The sequence below is a fragment of the Arachis hypogaea genome, chromosome 12, assembly GCF_003086295.3.
Source record: "Arachis hypogaea cultivar Tifrunner chromosome 12, arahy.Tifrunner.gnm2.J5K5, whole genome shotgun sequence".
Lineage (NCBI taxonomy): Eukaryota > Viridiplantae > Streptophyta > Magnoliopsida > Fabales > Fabaceae > Arachis > Arachis hypogaea.
The window spans coordinates 9,016,732-9,035,711 of NC_092047.1; the positions used below are offsets into that span (position 1 = coordinate 9,016,732).

General features: G+C 30.2%; 3 protein-coding genes across 3 annotated transcripts; 2 read left to right on the top strand and 1 right to left on the bottom strand.

Moving 5' to 3' along the window:
- Positions 1–297: 297 nt before the first annotated feature.
- On the bottom strand, positions 298–2,662 carry LOC112726710 (hydroquinone glucosyltransferase). The gene is made up of 2 exons (XM_025776209.3): positions 1,307–2,662; positions 298–1,048 (listed from the first exon to the last, which is right to left on the bottom strand). Exons 1-2 carry the CDS (start codon positions 2,322–2,324, stop codon positions 624–626), a joined length of 1,443 nt encoding a protein of 480 aa, XP_025631994.1. The 5' UTR covers positions 2,325–2,662; the 3' UTR covers positions 298–623.
- A 3,636-nt stretch (positions 2,663–6,298) lies between these two features.
- Positions 6,299–8,102, top strand: LOC112726711 (probable protein phosphatase 2C 52). Its single transcript, XM_072208671.1, has 2 exons — positions 6,299–6,582; positions 7,529–8,102. The coding sequence occupies exon 2, from the start codon at positions 7,538–7,540 to the stop codon at positions 7,832–7,834; it is 297 nt and encodes a 98-aa protein (XP_072064772.1). The 5' UTR covers positions 6,299–6,582; positions 7,529–7,537; the 3' UTR covers positions 7,835–8,102.
- Positions 8,103–11,226: 3,124 nt separating this feature from the next.
- LOC112726712 (replication protein A 70 kDa DNA-binding subunit D-like) lies at positions 11,227–17,080 on the top strand. The gene is made up of 14 exons (XM_025776211.3): positions 11,227–11,528; positions 11,721–11,849; positions 12,913–12,999; positions 13,169–13,313; positions 13,407–13,674; positions 14,255–14,351; positions 14,451–14,578; positions 14,674–14,758; positions 14,862–14,994; positions 15,116–15,273; positions 16,035–16,158; positions 16,260–16,441; positions 16,543–16,608; positions 16,722–17,080. Exons 4-13 carry the CDS (start codon positions 13,275–13,277, stop codon positions 16,574–16,576), a joined length of 1,248 nt encoding a protein of 415 aa, XP_025631996.1. The 5' UTR covers positions 11,227–11,528; positions 11,721–11,849; positions 12,913–12,999; positions 13,169–13,274; the 3' UTR covers positions 16,577–16,608; positions 16,722–17,080.
- Positions 17,081–18,980: the final 1,900 nt, after the last annotated feature.

Genomic DNA, 18,980 nt, shown 5'->3' on the forward strand with positions numbered 1-18,980 from the left:
TGTTAAAAAATATTTTTTTTAAAAAAATAAAAAAATAAAGTACTTTTTTTTAAAGTCAATCCAAATTGACCTTTAATAAAATAGGCAAAAGAGGTCTATTTAATTTTTATCTCATTTTTATATAAATGTAAATGTAATTATATAAAATAATTATCAAATACATTAATTTTTTGTTACACAATAATAAAACTTTGTGGTTTGGACCAACCTCCCTATGTTTACAATTTTATTGTTGTATTCCTAATTGATTAGACTTGCCATCTTTGTTTACGATAATCCTTTGTTGAATATAATTACAAAGAAATAAGAAAATAAACTTTTATTTTTATTGATAATTAATAAGCTAATAATACAAAAACTTCATTATTAGAAAAAATGCTTAGGATGTGCATTATCCCACTACCTATTCAAGAAGTGGATGGTTTGCATGACAGCTACATGCATCATTATTGTTCACACGGAGAAAAGTAACTAAAAAATATCTACGAAAATATCTTCACGTGATGCTAACATAGCCGGTTCTAAGTCCGGATAAAAGAAAAGGATTGTATTAGAGACAGTCAACACAAAAAACATAGTCAAATATTCATGATATGTTATTGTTGTTGATACTAACATGTTACTCAAATGCTTTGCCATTTCAGTGCAAGACTAGACAGTGTCTTCATAGAGGAACCATTTTCACTAAGTGCAGCAGCAGCAGCATCACTCAACTCTTTGATTCTCTTTCTCATTTCCAACCCTTCTTCATTCTCCTTCATGATCCCCTTCACAACTCTGGCCACTTCTTCTCTTTTGACTATCCCATCTTCATTAGCCTCTGGCCTCACTGCCACTTTAAACACATCTTTGAGCAACACTGCATTCATTCTCTGCTCTGCAAACAGTGGCCATGCAATCACAGGCACACCATGTGACACACTCTCTAGAGTTGAGTTCCAACCACAATGGCTCAAGAAAGCACCAATGGAACCATGACCAAGAATCTCAATTTGTGGGGCCCATGATGGAATCACCAAGCCTTGTCCTTTGGTTCTCTCCACAAAACCTGATGGTAACAAAAATTTTTCAACTACCAGTCCAAATCAATAAAAAATTATCATATTTTGTATTTATTAATTGTCTTAGAATAAATGTATAAAATCATGAATGTTAGTTTAAAGATAAAGACTCACACGCATATTTTTATATAAAGTTGATAATTGATAATCATTAGATGGTTTAATATGTTTAACTAAATTGTCATGTAACAGCTTTCAACTATCAATTTTAGACGAAAAGTTTTCACCAAATTTAAATAAAGTACCGGATGGTAAATAGTGTAATGGATCTTCCTTTTGTTGACTAAGATATGCAGAACCACCAAAGTTGCTAGGAGCTCTCACAACCCACAAGAACTTGTGTCCACTCAGTTCCAATCCAAACGCAATCTCATTGAGTTGCTCTTGAGAAAGTGTTCCACCACTTCCAAAAGAGATAAACAACACTGATCTTGGTGGCTGATTATCCAACCATGTTAAACACTCTAACTTGTTTACCTCATTACTTGTCTCACTTTGAATGATTGGTCCAATTGGGTAAACAAAAGGAACATTCTTTTCTCCATTATTATTTTGTTCTTGTTGTAGAGCTCTTACTGCATCTGGTTCCAAATCTGTGAAGGTGTTCATTATGACACCATCAACCAATGAGTACTTCTTTACCACAGCAAGAAATGATTTGTAGACTTCACTTGATCTTTCAAAAAGAACTGGATCAGGAAGATCCTTGACCTGAAATGGAACAGAACAACCAGGAACATGAACAGGATCTGTTAACTCCAACAAGGAGTTCTTAGAGGAATCATCAGCTTCCTGATCAAGTTGTGGAAAATGAAAACAGAATGAAAAGAGTGTTGCTCCACTTGCATAGAAGAGATAAGTTAAGAGGTTGAATTCACTTGCAAGATCAATAACATCAGTTGAGAACAGACTGAACAAGATAGCAACAAGGTGATTGGTGAAACTGAGTGAGGTGAGTTCTTGATGGATGAACGGAAGAGAGTGTTTCACTGTTTCTTTCATCTGAGTTGCAGGATCAGATTTCTCAGTGAGGTCTTCAATGTTGATTTGGGGGAGAATGATGAATGATGAGTTTGGTGGAAGAGAGTTGTTGAGGATGGATTTCATGGAGGAAGAAGGAGCACCAAGTGTTGGAACTATGAACTTCACATGCAAATTTTCTCTTTGAAATGATAGTAATCTCTTTGAGAACTCAACCAGTGGAATCAAATGGCTAAGTCCTGGGGAAGGAACCATAACAATGCATGGATTTTTCTTCTCCATTGTGTATATAATTAATGTGGAACTTGTATGTGAAAATTTAATTTGATGAAGAGAGATTTTATAGTGAGTGAATGAATTATTAGGGGAAAAGAGTGAATGATGTAAGCTCTTGCGTAGATTCAAGACATTATGTATTCATCATCAAGATCAGAGCTGAGATAAGATGACATGAGTGGACCCAAATTAGGATGACAAATTATGTATGTTCTTTTCTTCATTCCATTAATTAAGCGTATAATAATGATTCGCAAATCGGCTATTTTTTCCTTTTTTTAAATATGAATGAAAATGATGTGTTATGACAATGGAATAATTGGTGTTTTTTTTAATATGGTATTAATTTTTTAAATTATTATTAAATAAATTAGACGGTCAAATTTGTTGAGTCAAATAAAAAATGGAAATGGAGGCTATACTTGCAATTTTTTTTTTTTGAATACCACACAAATAAAGTACAGAAATTAGTAGGTCTGATTTTAGGATTTTTTATTTTAATAAATTAAATAAATATTTTATTTATTGAAATAAATAATTTTACAAAAATACGTCAACCTCTGTTATCTCGTTTACATTGTAAACGAGATAATTTGCACATATTTTGTTTATAGTGTAAATAAAATATGTGTATTTTTTCAATTTTTATATATCTCGTTTACCGTATAAAAGAGATATATGTATTTGTAAATACAAAAATATATTTTTTAAAAATAATAAAAAATATTAATAATTTAAATTGGACTAAACTATTAAAAATGGAACATTTCAAATAATATGAAAGATATTTGAATGTGCGATATATGTTCAAATTGCTCTATATTCTCGTACCAAAATGGAACCCCAAAGAAAATTAGAAAATTATGTAGAATATGATTCTCTCTCTATAGTGAGGTATCTTGAGATACAAATTACAAACAGATGATATGTTTAAAGCTCGATTTGCAGATTGTCATTTTGATGAATCAAAATTTTAAACATTAAGAGGAGAGAATAAGCTTCTCGAAAAGAAACTTAATTGGAATGCATCATCATTGATGCATTTAGATCTTCGATCAAGGCAATATGAATTAGAAGTTCAAAATATTATAAATTTTCAAAGAATAACAAATGAATTGCCTGATACATTTTCTGATACGAAAAGGATAACTACATCCTATATACCAGTTGAAAATGTTCCTATTCAAATTGACAATCGGAGAAATGACCACCAAAACAAATTCACCTCAGAAGCGTGGTAGGCCTGTTGGTTTCAAAGACAAAAATCTTCGAAAAAGAAAAGATGCAAATACTATTCCTGTTAAAAAGGATAAAGACATAGTAAAGACACGTGCAGTTGTCCAGAATTCTTATATAGTTTTGACGCCAAAAAATATTCAAGTACTTGAAAATTCTAAAAATTGTGAAAATGATGAGATCTCAATAAATTATGTCTTTATAGGAGAAAAATAAAAACAAAATAAAACAACTGTCAATGAAATATTTGCATATAATGTGGCATTACACATCATGCATGAAAGTAAGGATTTTGAGCCAATAACAGTCGAAAAATGTCGACAAAAGAATGATTGGCCAAAATGAGAAGAAGTTATGAAGGTTGAGTTAGACTCACTTGCAAAGCGTGAAGTTTTTGAACATGTAGTCCGTACACCAAAATATGTAAAACCTGTTGGATACAAATGGGTATTTGTAAGAAAACAAAATGAAAACAATAAAGTTTATACGCTACAAAGCTTGACTTGTGGCACAAGATTTTTCACAAAGGTTCGGTATAGATTATGAAAAAACATATTCCCTTGTAGTAGATACAATAACATTGCATTATTTGGTCATTTTATCCGCATATCATAAACTACATATACATCTAATGGATGTGGTGACAGCCTATTTATACGGATCATTAGATCATGATATCTATATGAAAATTCCTGAATGACTAAAGATATCTAAATTATCCAATAAATACTCGCAGGAGTTATACTCAGTTAAATTGCAATGATCTTTATATGGTCTAAAGTAATCTAGAAGAATGTGGTATAATCGTCTTATTGAATATATGGCCAAAAACATATTCAAGAATGATAATATCTGCCCATGTATTTTCATAAAAAAATTTGTATCTAGATTCATTATAATTGTTGTGTGCGTTGATGATTTAAATATCATTAGATTCCAACAATTATAAAAGTTCTAAAAGAAGAATTTGAGATGAAAGATTTTGGAAAGACTAAATTTTGTTTCAGCCTGCAAATCGAACATACAAAGTATGGGATATTTATTTATCAAACAACATATACAGAAAAGATCTTGAAGAGATTTTATACGATAAATCACATCCATTAAGTACTCCAATGATCGTAAGGTCTTTGGATGTGGAAAATGATCAATTCCGTCCTAAAGAAAAAAAATGAAGATATCCTTGGTTTTGAAGTACCATATTTCAGTATCATTGGAACACTAATATATCTTGCTAATAATACACGACCTGACATATCATTTGCCGTGAATTTACTAGCAAGATATAGTTCCTCTCCAACTAGAAAATATTGGAATGGAATCAAACAAATCTTTTGATATCTTCATGAAACAGTTGATATGGGACTGTTTTATCCATATGAATCCAAGTCATAATTAGTTGGCTATGTAGATGCAGGATATTTGTCTGATCCATACAAAAGAAGATCTCAAACAGAATATTTATTTACATATGGTGATACAGCTATATCATGGAGGCCATGAAATAGACGATAGCAGCAACATTCTCTAATGGAAAAGTCTAGGGAGTCAGCAACTTTTTCAAATTTTGGCCAGCATATAACCAGCAAAGAAAAGTGAGCCATTAGATGAAATCTCACACCAATCTCACACCGTTAAAACCATTATTGATGATTATTTGATGGCTACAAATCACAAAAGTTGCTGCCCCCTAGCACTCCTCTTCTCTAATTATACTACAATACTAGTAATATATGAAGCAAGTCGCCAGTGTTTTTTGCTCAAGAATTTAATTCAATATATTCTATCATCATGTGGATTGACTGATAGAAAAATAGCTCAAATTATTCTGTTTGAAGATAATACAGCATATATATTGTTCAACTTAAAGGTGGATAGATCAAAGGTGATAGAACAATTGATAGCTCCAAATTTTTCTTCACTCATGACCTTCAAAATCAACGAACAATTAATGTCCAACAAACCGCTCAAGCGATAATTTGGCAGATTTATTTACAAAGTCACTTTCCAAAATCGTCCTTTGAAAGATTGGTACATCAAATTGAGATGCGCCGATTTCGAGATATTAAATAATGTATGTCGACAAGAGGAGGGGCTGTACTCTTTTTTCCTTAGTCATATTTTTCTCCTTATTAGATTTTTCTTGACAAGATTTGTAATATAACAGTGTTTATCACAAGGGATATTGTACTCTTTTTTTTCATTAAAATTTTTTTTATTAAATTTTTCTTTAGTAAGATTTTAACGAGATATAATCTTAAATGGTCATTTAAAAAGAAATGTTGTAATAAAAATAATGTGAATGCACATTAATATTTAAGCAGTTCAGATTCTCAAAAGAAAGAAAGTTCAAATTCTCATTATTAAAATTTGAAATTAAAAAATTTGGTGCGTATATAAATAGAAGAAATAATTCTTTTCGTGGAATATGGTCAAAAAGTTAAAGCAAGAAGAATTTTTAATTGGGGGAGACTCACATAAAGATGGTCAAAACAACTTTTTTAAAGTTGTTGAGGTGTCACTTTGTAATTGGTCAATTATAAAACCGATTAATAAAATTTATTTTTAAACCAGATGCTTTAAATCCGATTTGACTCAGGTGGTTTAAATAAACCGGTTCGATTTTTTTTTCTTTTTTGCCCTTTTCTTCCATCCACCAAACTACGTCATTTCACAATCCCTTCTCCTCCCTCAACCTCACACTTTCACAGAAGCTCTCTCATCTCTCATATATCATTGACGCGAGCCCAGATTTCTCCTTCTATCAGCATCATCCGAGAAGCTCGTCGTCGGTCTCCTCCGGTCTCCGATCTCGCGTGCCTTCCTTGCCGTCGTCGTCACTAGCGGCAGTAGCCGGAACTTTCCGACCTGGACGTCGTCGCCGCTCCGTGTCTTGTCACTGCCTCGCAGTCAGTCTCGCGCGCCGTCATTGCGCCCGTCGACGCCGACACAGAAGCAGCAGGTCCCCGACTTCCTCCTCGCCTTCAGCAACTCCTCGGCTTCCTTCGCACAACCTGGTCCCAATTTGGTGAGTTTTCAAAAAAATTTTCTGTTCGTCTCTTTTGTGTTTGGTTGCTGTTTTGATTTTTTTGTCAAAAATAATCACATTGAGTGAAGATCACCAATATGGGCACATGGGTATTCATAAAAAGATGAACTGTATGAATGATTGAAGCCAAAATTGGGGTTTTTTTACTATTTTATTAATAATTGTATAATTGGGATCAAACAGAATTAAATGGGTTATGCAAAAAACTGGTAACTAAAATAAATGGATTTTGAAATAAGTAGTAATGAAAGGGAAACAGTAATATAAAATTCTTGCTTTATTACTGTCTTAGCGACTCCCTGCAAGTTCAATGCTATTAGGACGTTTCCATAGAAGATAAAATTCTTAAGCTTTAACAATAAAGTTCCAAGATCGATCCCTACTGCAGGATCCTTATGTTTTTTTGCCATCCTTCAATTCTCTATCAAAAGCAGTGTATAAATGAAGTATGAATATGGATAGCTTCTGAGTGTGTACATATGTACAGAGAAAAAGAAAGTTATACTAATAAAAGGGTTTATTTAGGTTCCTTGAAACCATAAAATAAATTAATAATATCAAGGGTTAAGCTCAATTGCATTGTGTGCTAAAGTCTCTCAGCATAGAGCATTTGCAGCATTTTCTGTTTCCTAGATGCATAGTTTTTTCTTGTTTTGTTGTTTTGGTCCATGTGAAAGTCATCAAATCAAAGTAACTTAGCTTAAGCTATGCATAACTTGCTGTAGGAAAATTTTGCTATGCATAATAGTTCTACCCATGTAAGCAAGAAAAGCATGTCATTCTCATCTATGTGTATGCTTACTTTTGTAAGTGAATAGACATATGATATGGTGAATTTGAATCCAACACTTGAAAAATTTTAACTAGTTCCTGTGTTTCTTTTTAGGCTACTTATGCTTAATATCCATCTTGGTATTTTGTGCAGGTCTGGGATATGTTAAGCAATGAAGAGGTGGTTGAGATAGTATCCACGACACCGACTCGAGCATCAGCAGCAAGGGTTCTGGTGGATTCTGCGGCCCGAGAGTGGAAACTCAAGTATCCCACGTCAAAGATGGATGATTGTGCTGTTGTATGCCTTTTTTTGGATGGTAAAATGGATGTGGAATCTGATTGTGATGAGCAATGCTATTCTTCTGCAACAATCCAAAGCAACCATTCGGGTAATCCAGTTGAGTCCGATGATGGTCAAATGGCCGAGCCTTCTTTGCACAGAAACTTCACTGTATGAACCTCGGAAGAAAATCAAACCTATGGAGGAATATCTGTTGATGGTGAGGATGGAGCTTCAGCAGCAGTAGCAGCTGAAGATCAAAATTGGTCGGGTTTCGAAGGTGTCACCCGAGTAAACTCATTGATCCAATTTCCTAGATTTTCTGAGGAAAAGCAAAAGCAAGCCTCATAGAATATTTATTGGTTTGATGAGAACATTTCATTGTAATACTTTTGTCAAAACAGGGAATTCAAGGAGGAAAATCTTTCAGTGGTTTTTTTATTTATACATTTATTTTAAAATTAAATTAAGACAACTCTATTATAATTTAAAATTAAATGCTAATAAATAAATATAATGATAATAGAATGAAAATAGTAGAACATTTAAGACTTATAATTTTAAATAAATCAAATTATATAGTTAATATTAAATAAATTAAATTAAATAGTCTTGTCTTATTTATCAATTATACTACCAATTCATATATTAATATTAAATTATTTAATATTTGAATATCTAAACAAATTAATTATTGGATATGATATTCTTTTGATTTTCTTTTTAATTTTGTAACTTTAATATGAGTACAAGATAGATAAACTCTTATATTATTCGGAAAAAGATAATATTCTAATTTATTACTAATTATACTAAATATAAATTATACTATAATTGTATAAATAATTTACTCTTCATTTATTAGGTGTGTGAATATGTGGACCAGCAGATCAGATCTACAGGTACATATCCGCGACTGATCGGTTTAGATAATCAAACGTAGCAATTAATATTTTCTTAATTATAATTTAGAGTTAAATACTAATGAATAAATATAACGAATACATATTAATGAATAAGTATTTTTTTATTCAAAATTTACATCTAAATTATATATTTTTATTTATTATTTTTAGAAAATTATGAAAAGAACTCAATTCAATTATAACATACTAATTCTCTCTGACATTGTAAAATCCTATAATCAAATCAACTTAAAAATATGTATAAATCCTTACAAAAAAATTGGCAACATTAACTTAAAATATGTATAAATAATTATAATAACAAAGAAATAATAATAATAATACATTCGAAATTTTAAAAAATTAATTTTTATAAATATTATAAAAATTATTCTCACTTAATAATTTTTATATTAAAGGTCTTTTTTATAATTAAATATCTCTGATCGATAGTCTTTTATCGTATTTTTTTAAATTCAATTTTACACAATTTTTGAATCCAGTGATAGAAATGGACAAATACTCTAACTTCAGTCATACAGTAGAGAAATAAAAATCTTGAATAGTTATACTTTGAACATGTATTAATGTCATTAAGGTATAATATAGAGAATGCTAACAAGTAAAAAATCATAATTATAGAAACCAAACCCAGACCTATTACCTTTTTTTAAAAAGAATATAATATTATAACTATTAATAAAATCTCATATTTTTAATTTTTATTTTTATTTTTATTTTTATATATATATTAATCTTTTTTTGTAAAAAACTTATATTTTTAGGTTATTTTTTACTTATTTCTTTATTTTAAACCTTTTTTTTTTCTATTTTTCTATCATATTCAAGAGACAAATATATTTTTAGAGTATTGATAAAATGGTCTCTAGATTGGTATCCATCCTAGACCAACAGAAAATTTGTCGCATCCTACAACCACACCGATCCTTTTAGAGTGTGGATCTTATCCAATGCGATGACAGTGCGGATAAGATAATATTCACCATTGTTTTCGTCAGCGCTTATTTTAGGTAGCGTTTGGAAGAGCGACAGAGACTAAGAGACTGAGATTGAGAGACAGAGACTGAAAGACCGAAATTAAAATAAGTCTCAGTATTGTATTTGGTGTAAAGTGAAAGCTAGAGACTAAAATAAGAATAAAGCTTTAATTTAATTTGTACACGGAATAAACTTGAAATTAATTAATTGAAATGATGATATTTTAGGTGTAAAATGTTATTAAAGTTTCAGTTTTCGTCCCACCAAATTTCAGTCTCCTGTCCCCACTTTTTGGAGGTACTTCTAAAATTTTGGGAACAGATACTAAAATTTTAGTACTAAACTAACAAACATGATATTGAGTCTCAGTCTCTCAGTCTTCATCCTAGATATGAAATTTTTGTTCTCTTTTTCTTACTTTGGCTATCTGTTATGTCATAAAAAAAATCTTAATTTTCTTTCAGTACCATATTAAATTCACATTAATATATAAGTTCAAAATCTGCCATCAATATTATCACTTTAACTTATCACACTGTTAACGAAGTAAGTTCGAGTTGACTATCGTTCTTGCTTGACTCAGTTATAAATCTATAAACAAATTAAATTCATGATGTCACTATATTAATACAACAATAGTTTATCATTATTTTATTTTAATACTTGATTAAATTCACGTTAATTGCTATTATTTTATTTTAAACTTGATCCTGAATAAATTTATTTTCATTAGCTATTGTTACAAAAATAATTCTAATGAATATACTCTAATTAAGTGAATTAAGTTATTAAACATAATTTTTAGATTGAATTTTGAGAATAGAATAATATTTTAAATTTTATTCATGCTTCAAAATCTCGTGATTAATGTAATTTACATAGTTATACCGATATTTTGTTTCTTAATGTATTAGATATGATATGATTTTATTCTTAGTTCTTTATTATTGTATTAATCAATAATTTTTTTTTTAATCTCAAAAAATTTTATACTTACATTAAAATAAAAATTTTCATTTGTAGTCGAATATTGGTCTTTTTTATAAAGAAAAGTTATATATATCTTGCATTTCATATATAGTTAAAATTGATGATATCATTAGAAAAAGGAAAGAAAAATTTGACATAAAAACTATGTGATTTCATTCTTAAAGAAAAGTAATTAAGAATCTCAATTAATAATCCATGATTTAAGTAAAACAACACAAAATTAATATATACACTAGCAAAATCATTAGATAAGAAAAAGATCTATTCTATTATATAAAAATCGGATGTCTGCACTTAATGATGAAGCTGACGTGGCATACTTCTGAGAGTGTTTCCCGATTTAATTTATTTGATTTGATTTGATTTAATTATATATTTAAATATTATAATTAATATAATTTAGATAATTTATTATCATTTATATTATTTAATTAATTATACTACATTAATTATAATTCGTTCTATTAGTGAATTAATCTTTTTATTTATAAAGTCTAAAGTAAAATAAAAGTTTAAAATAAAATAAATAAATTGTTATTTATTCTAATTAAATTGGTTTATCTACTACATATCAATTAACATTAATTTATAATCCTTTGACTTAAATACATTAATTGGACCGGACCGGTATACATTCGGTTTGCCTAATGCGATGTCGTTTTGTGGGGGGAGGAATAACGCGTTAGTGCGTTACTGATTGCTGGTCTTCCTCTTCTCTTTTCTTACTTTCAGTCATTTCTTCATTCAAAGAAAACAAAAAGGAAAAACCCTAGCTAGCCTCCACCGCCGCCGAACGGAGTGACTGGTTGCCGCCGTCCGTGGCTGTCCGAGGAGTCTTTCTTATGTACTGTCGGTGTTTTCCAGGTCAGATCCCCTATTTGATGTCTTCTTCATCACTCGGCGCCCATACTGGGTCTGATTCTTCCTGTTGCTCGTGGTCGCTTTGTCGCCGTCGTCTCGGCGTCATTATCTCGAAGGTCAGTGGCTTTGATGTGCACCTGTTCTTCGATTTTCATTTTATTCTCTGAATTTCTGTTCTGAAATCAACAATTTATTGAATGATTATAGGGTTTTGCGTTTTGCTGAAATCTTTGAACGATTATTTGATTTATGAGTTCTGGCTCTGTTGTACTGATGCTGCTTTGTGTGTTTTGTGTTTTGTGTTTTAGATTACACGGAACAAAAAAAACCAATTACTTGGAACACTTGCACACAAACATGCCCAGTCCTAACAGCAGCTTCCCAATGAATCCTTGGTTGGGTCCTTCCCTGTTCTCAGAACCTTGGCTGTAATCATGGTAAGTCTCTAAACTAATTAATCAATGTAATTTAAAACCCTAATCCCAAATTGCATGCGACCCATATGTAACTAATTTTATCATACAATTGATCCTATTTTTAATACGTCTTTTCACTTAATTTATTTTGTTTTGTCTAAATCTTATATATTTTTTTTTATTTGTCTTATGTTGCAATATTTTTTTTGGAGTCAATAAAAATCAATTTCTCAGATTTTAAATTATAGAAAATATGATACTATCCTCTCAACACAATCTTTGGTCATATATGGAAGGTACTGATAACAAATCTTTTGGGAATTATATCAGATTAGGAAACAAAAAATTGGTGCTATATATCAAATTTAATTCTCATAACGCCTTTAGTCTGTACCTCTTGAAATTAAAATAGCTTATGATTCCAAATTTTCTATATCAAATACAAATTACTTTAATAAAAAATGAGAGTACGTAAGAGTACAGACGGAACTTGAAAAAAATATTTGAAGAGGCAAAAAAATTTAATAAAAAAATATATTAGTATTTATATTAAAATAAAATTTATAAATATAATTATTTTATTTTTAAATTTATTATTAATATGTAGGAATACATATGGTTAAGATTAACAAAAAAATAAATCTAAGTTTAATTAAAAAAAATTTTTGTTTAGGTTAATAAGCCAAATTAATTTTAAATAAAAAATTAATTTTAAAAAAAATTCATTTTTACATTACTAATATATAATATATTTTATTCAGAATTTTCTACTTAATATAATTTAAAAACAATTCATTTTTACATTACTTATTCAGTTTTAGTATATTAAGTAGAAAATTCATTTTTACATTACTAATGTATGTAAACATGGTGATTTCCTCTTCAGCATATATTGCTTCTTATTTTGATTTTTCAGAATTAAACTCCAGTTTGCCATGTAAATGGAACACATTAAATGTTGGCCGTTGATTTCTAACCTAATTTTGAATTTTATTTTATTTATTGATTTATTGATTTATTGATTTTATTGATATGATTCAGATTCTTTAATCCTGAATAGTCTAAACACTTTCCCTTTTTTTAGCTGGATTTTGATAGGAACGTAAAGATTCTTGCAATCCTTACCAATACTGGGGCTGAACAATGCTGTGACTCTATAAATTTGGCATAGGTGATCACCACATTTGTTCTTTATCTACACTGAAATTCAGTTTATTTAAGTAATTTTGTAGTGGCAGGTAGCAATGGCAGCTAGGTGAGACTGTTTACTGCCATGTGGATTGTTTCACAATAAGTTTTTTTTTTTATCTTTCACTAAATATGAGGTCTTTGATTTTTAGGTATGATCTCATCAAGTGTATCAATGCTGGTCCAGCGCATAAGGTGTGGAAGCTCAAAGTACGTGTCATTAGACTTTGGACCGTTTCTCAATTTGCAAGATCTGGGATGAAGGCACCTATTGAGATGGTTGTCCTTGATGAAGAGGTAAAATTTTCTCTTTTCATTTCAGATTTATTTTGGTAATGACTGAGCAATAAACCTCATTTATTTATGACTCTATAAAATTAATGCATTCAGGGAGATACAATTCAATGCACTGTAAAAGACATATTTGTTCCTATCTTCGAGGGCTTACTCGCTGAGGGCAACGTGTACGTGGTCACTAATTTTGGAGTTGCTTTGAATACCATCAAGTTCAAGCCTACTAGACACGAATTTAGGATCCATTTCAAGAGGGACACGATTGTGCGTCCGGTACAAGATTCTTCAGTTCCATTGAACGGATTTAATTTTGTTCCGTTCAAAACAATTCAATCAGAGTCTAAAGAAGATGGTTATTTAGTTGGTAAGTACTTTGTTAGATTAATCTATGATGCATGTGTTGTTTAATTCTTTAAAGTCTAATTTTTTAATCCTATATATTGTTTTGCACCATTTGCTGTCTTTTTTTATTATGAGCATATAGTGGACAGATATAGATTCAATTGATGGTTGTTGCTATTCCTCTCAAGTCTCAACTATTGTAGATTCATATAATATTAATCTAAAATTTGTTTCATTGAGATATTATATTAAGGAAGAATTTTTTTATTATTCCCTTTCTGTAACAAATATTCCCTTGCTGTAATTTTATATTAAGAAATAATATAATTTGTAACTCAGTTAAATATTGTTTCATTTGAATTTTGTTTAATAAAAATATTTATATAATTTTGTGTATTATCTTTATAATGTCCTATAATTTTGTTTCTTCAGGAACTTCGATTTCTAGGCCCTAACTATTTATTAACAGTTTTTATTATTTTTATTTTTAAGAGAATTAAAGGGATCTGATTTCAACATGAATAAAATGCGTTGATTCCAAAGAGAAAAATTTGGGCATATAGAGTTTTGTTAATCAATAGATTGGTGCTTTTATTTTGTAGATGTGATAGGTCAGCTTGCTTCTAAGGGTAACTTGGTCGAATTCACACGGGACGGGAAGCCGTCAAGTTATATCACCATAGAACTTGATGATCTTGAGTAATACTTGATATCTTTTTTATAGTGGCTTTTGTTTTAAAATCTTATTTTGAAATTTTGTGTCTCTCTTTAATCTACAAGAATTGCTATTTCTTATAGGGGTGGACAGAAATTAAGGGTAACGTTGTGGCAGTCTTTTGCTTTTGAATTGCTCAAATATCTAGAGGAACACCCGTGTCTTACCTATGTGGTTATTCTCCAAATGGGCAAGATGAAATTTTATAGTGGTTTGTTTATTTGTTTATTTTACTGGTATTTAAATGCATGTTTTCTGTCATCATATGCTTATGGTATTTTCTTTGTTTTGTTATGTCTTTTGTAGGGGTCATGGGTGTATCTAACACAAACTACAATTCAAAACTATTTATCAATGTTGAGTTTCCAGCTGCCAGGGATTTCTTTGCGAGGTACAGTGTATAGATCAGTATTGTGGTCAGCAGATTATTTATACAATGCTTTTGATTATTAAACTATTGACAAATTTCATAATTTCTGATTTAAAAATGCAAGGGTGAACAAATTGGATCCTGTTGACGGACAAGGCATAATGCCGCTGGTCTGTGGTCAACCTGTTTCAGATGAGGAGGATTTTTTGCGTCTGTCAGTTTACAAAACAATTGCAGAGATAAAGGAGCATAATCAGGTAAAATTCTTTCTTTATTAGTTTTCCTTTTTTTATTGTATTTTTTTATTGTATTAGTTCTAATGTTTGTTGGATCATAATCTCAATTGATGTGTTGTACCCTCCCATCCATCGATTTTAGGATGCTGTATTTGTTACAGCCGGGACGATTAAAGAAGTTGAGACTGAATTTGGTTGGTGGTACAAAGGATGTAAGAAGTGTCGTCGTGGCTTGAAGGAACTTGATAAAAAATATTTTTGTCCCAATTGCATTAGAGACTACGGGTTCTATGAGCCAAGGTATGACTCACGATACTTCTTTAACATTCACACATTATATACTCTTTGTCCTCGAAGATAATGGTGTAATCTATGCATTTGTATTATTTGCTCATACACTATTAAATTATTATTATTCTAATAGGTATTTTTATAACATTTTTTATGAATTATATATAATAAGGATTATTTTAAACTATTCTCACTTGTGGGATGGAGACTCTTGGATAATTCCCCTTTCTGAGTTTTCAGATCGAATATAGAATCTTATGTGTTGTTTTTGAGTTTGATGTGAAGTTTTACACTGTTCATGATTATTATTTTTTTCTTGATTACATGTTGTAAAATTCTACTTGATTAGTAATTTTTTTTTTAATTAAAAGGCACTGCTCATAATTTTTGCTTTTGTTATGGTCAGTCGGTGATAATTGTGTGAATGTGGGGTTGGAGATTTAGATTAACTATTATTGAAATCACATTGCAAAGTTACTTTTGTGGCTTGCTATTTCTGTGTTTTTGGATTCTGATTCACAAGGGAAATATAAAAAATTTATTGGCTACTGGTTTATTTAGCTTTGATTTGTTCACGGGGTCACTTGCTTTTAGATTTTTTTAATTCCATTTGATACGTTTTATTCTTCCTTGTGGGATGGAGACTCTTGAGTAAGCTATTAAAAAATTATTTGCATCCAATTCAGTAATAGCATAGTATAGACACTGATTATTGGTAAGATTTATGGAGTGTGTTGTTCTTGGACTGTATATTTTTTGGTGAATAATAGGTACATCATTCACATAAGGGTGATAGACCACACCGATGCTGCCTCTTTTGTTTTGTTCGATGGAGAAGCTGCAAAGTTTCTTGGAGTTTCTGCTAAGGACCTTAGGCAGTCTTGTGTGACTAAGGTTTGATGTCATATTCATTTTTTTGTGTTAATAGTCTGGACTATACCTTAATTTTATTACTTATGAGAGCATGAATGAAGGTTTTTTCCCTAACTGTGAAGGGTGTTGAGAAAAATTCCTGTCCCGAAGAGATTAATAAGCTTAGGGATATTAAGTTCATCTTCAAAGTGCAACTCAAGATGAGGAATCTGAACTCTTATGAACCATATGTAATTCATGTGCTGAGAATGACTAATGAGAATTCTCTGGTCTCTGCCTTCTGGATAAATACAATCCCGACACTGTAATCCCCTCTGTCTAATAACTTTTTCTTTTGTTTTTGTATTAGAAAAACAGATCAACCAGATTTTGATGATATTTTTTATTGAATCAATTGTTTTGTAGGGCCTTTTGTCCCATGAAAATTCTGAACTATTGAGTTTGTTTACTGGTCCATACAACACTTCTAAGGTTTGTGTCAAATGATTTCCAATTTAAATTGTTACAGTGATGTTATTAATTTTTACATAGTAACTAAAATATTATTATTCTTATATTTATTGGTACATGATGGCATATCCCAGGCTTGTGAGAGTGAGCCAACTCCATCTCCTGCAGTTGATGAGAAACATAATTCTAAGATTCTCGGAGCTAAGAAACATATTGAAGAGATTGGAGAGGAGTCAGTTTCATCCAAATCTAAGAAAGGGAAGTGGGTTGTGGGGGAGGACTAAATCAACACGCCTCTACACAGTTCGATTTAAAATATAGGAGAATAATTTATTTAAACTATTATTTGAATGAACTATGGTTGTTTGAGAGTTATTAGGATCTACAATATATGAGCAGTTTATTTTTCAAAGTTTTTGTGTTGATATTAATTTATCTCTTATAACTTGATACAAGAGTTGTTTCGTATATTTGTTTATTTAATCCAAGATTTTGAGTGTGTTTTCTTTTAATAAATAGTTATTGTTATTATTAGTATTTAAATAATTATATAAAAAAATGAAAGTCCGTTGAAGAAATAAGTGTAATATTGGTGGTGGTGATAATATGTTGGCAATTGCAAGGAGAGTTGAGTGAGATTCAACTATGCACAACATGTTTGGTTTTGGAATATCTTGAACCTTGCATTGGAATCCCCTCTCTCATGGATATGATTATTACTTTGAGAACTTGAGAATAAATCATGCATTACTGAAATTATTTGCTCATTCATCATCATTATTATTATCATTATCATATACTTCTTCAGTTTTAAAATAGGTATGGCTTTTATTTTAATTTAAAATGCATATTTTAATTTTTAATGAATCTAAAAGTTAAAATTAAAACAACAATTATTTTAAAATAGACAGAATCTATTCAATGAACAGAAATAAGAACTTTTTTTAATCAATTTTTTCGTTTATCAAAATAAGTGTAGAGAATCTGATCAATCACAAGTAGTCTCTTTATAAATTAGAATGAATAGAGAAAACAAAAGAAAATAAAAAGGGAATTAGAATAAATAAAGAAAACAGAAAGGGAATTAGAATAAATAAAGAAAACAAAAGAAAACAAGAACACGTTAGCTGGTCTCCCTCCTCTCTTTTGTTACTTTTATAATTAGAATAGATAAATAAAACAAAAGAAAACAAAAAGGGAATAACACTTACTGCATGCTGGTCTCCCTCCTCTCTTTTGTTACCTTTATTCATTCTTTCATTCAAAGATAACAAGAAGAGAAAACCCTAGCTAGCCTCCACTGCCGCCAAACGGAGTGACCGGTTGCCGCCGTCCGTGGCTGTCCGAAGAGTTTCTCTTTGTACTGTCGGTGTTTTTCCAAGTCAGATCCCCTATTTGATGTCTTCTTCATCACTCGGCGCCCATCCTCCGTCGGATTCTTCCTGCTGCTCGCGGTCGTCTTGTCGCCGTCGTCTCGGCGTCATTATCTCAAAGGTCAGTGACTTTGGTGTGCACTTATTCTTCGATTTTCATTTTATTCTCTGGATCTCTCTTCTAAAATCAACAAATTATTGAATGATTATAGGATTTTGTTTTGTTGAAATCGTTGAATGATTATTTGATTTTGGGGTTCTGGATCTGTTGTACTACTGTTGCTTTGTGTTTTTGTAAAATTTGTAGATTATTATTTGATTATTCAGCTCACCGTTGTATGTTTTGTGTTTTAGATTATAGAGAAAAAAACCAATAACTTGAAACACTTGCACACAAACATGCCCAGTCCTAACAACAGCTTCCCGATGGATCCTTTCTTGGGTCCTTTCCCTGTTCTCAGAACCTTGGTTGTAACCATGGTAAGTCTCTGAACTAATTCATTAATATATGTAATTTAAAACCCTAATCCCAAATTGCATGCGACCCATATATAATTAAATTTATCATACAATTGATTCCTCTTTTAATACGTCTTTTCACGTAATTTTTTTATTTTGTTTAAATCTTATATATTATTTTTTTATTTGTCTTATGTTGCAATATTTTTTTTGGATTCAATAAAAATCAATACCTCAAATTTTAAATTATAGAAAATATGATACTATGTTATAAAATTATTTTTCTAATAATTTAAGCTCATAAAAAAGGCATATGATTTGGATAAAATTATCTTAAATTTGCTACGTATGATACATGGTTTAGAAAACAACAATAAAATGATGAGATTTTTTTCGAAATAAAATAATACAATATCTTTCTTTATATGTATTACTGTACACGTATATATTATTGATTTTTCTGATACATATATTATGGGTATTATTATATACTGTATATATATATTTTTTTTTTCTTAAAGGAAGACATGAATTCAGCTGTTATTTTCATATCTTTTTTTA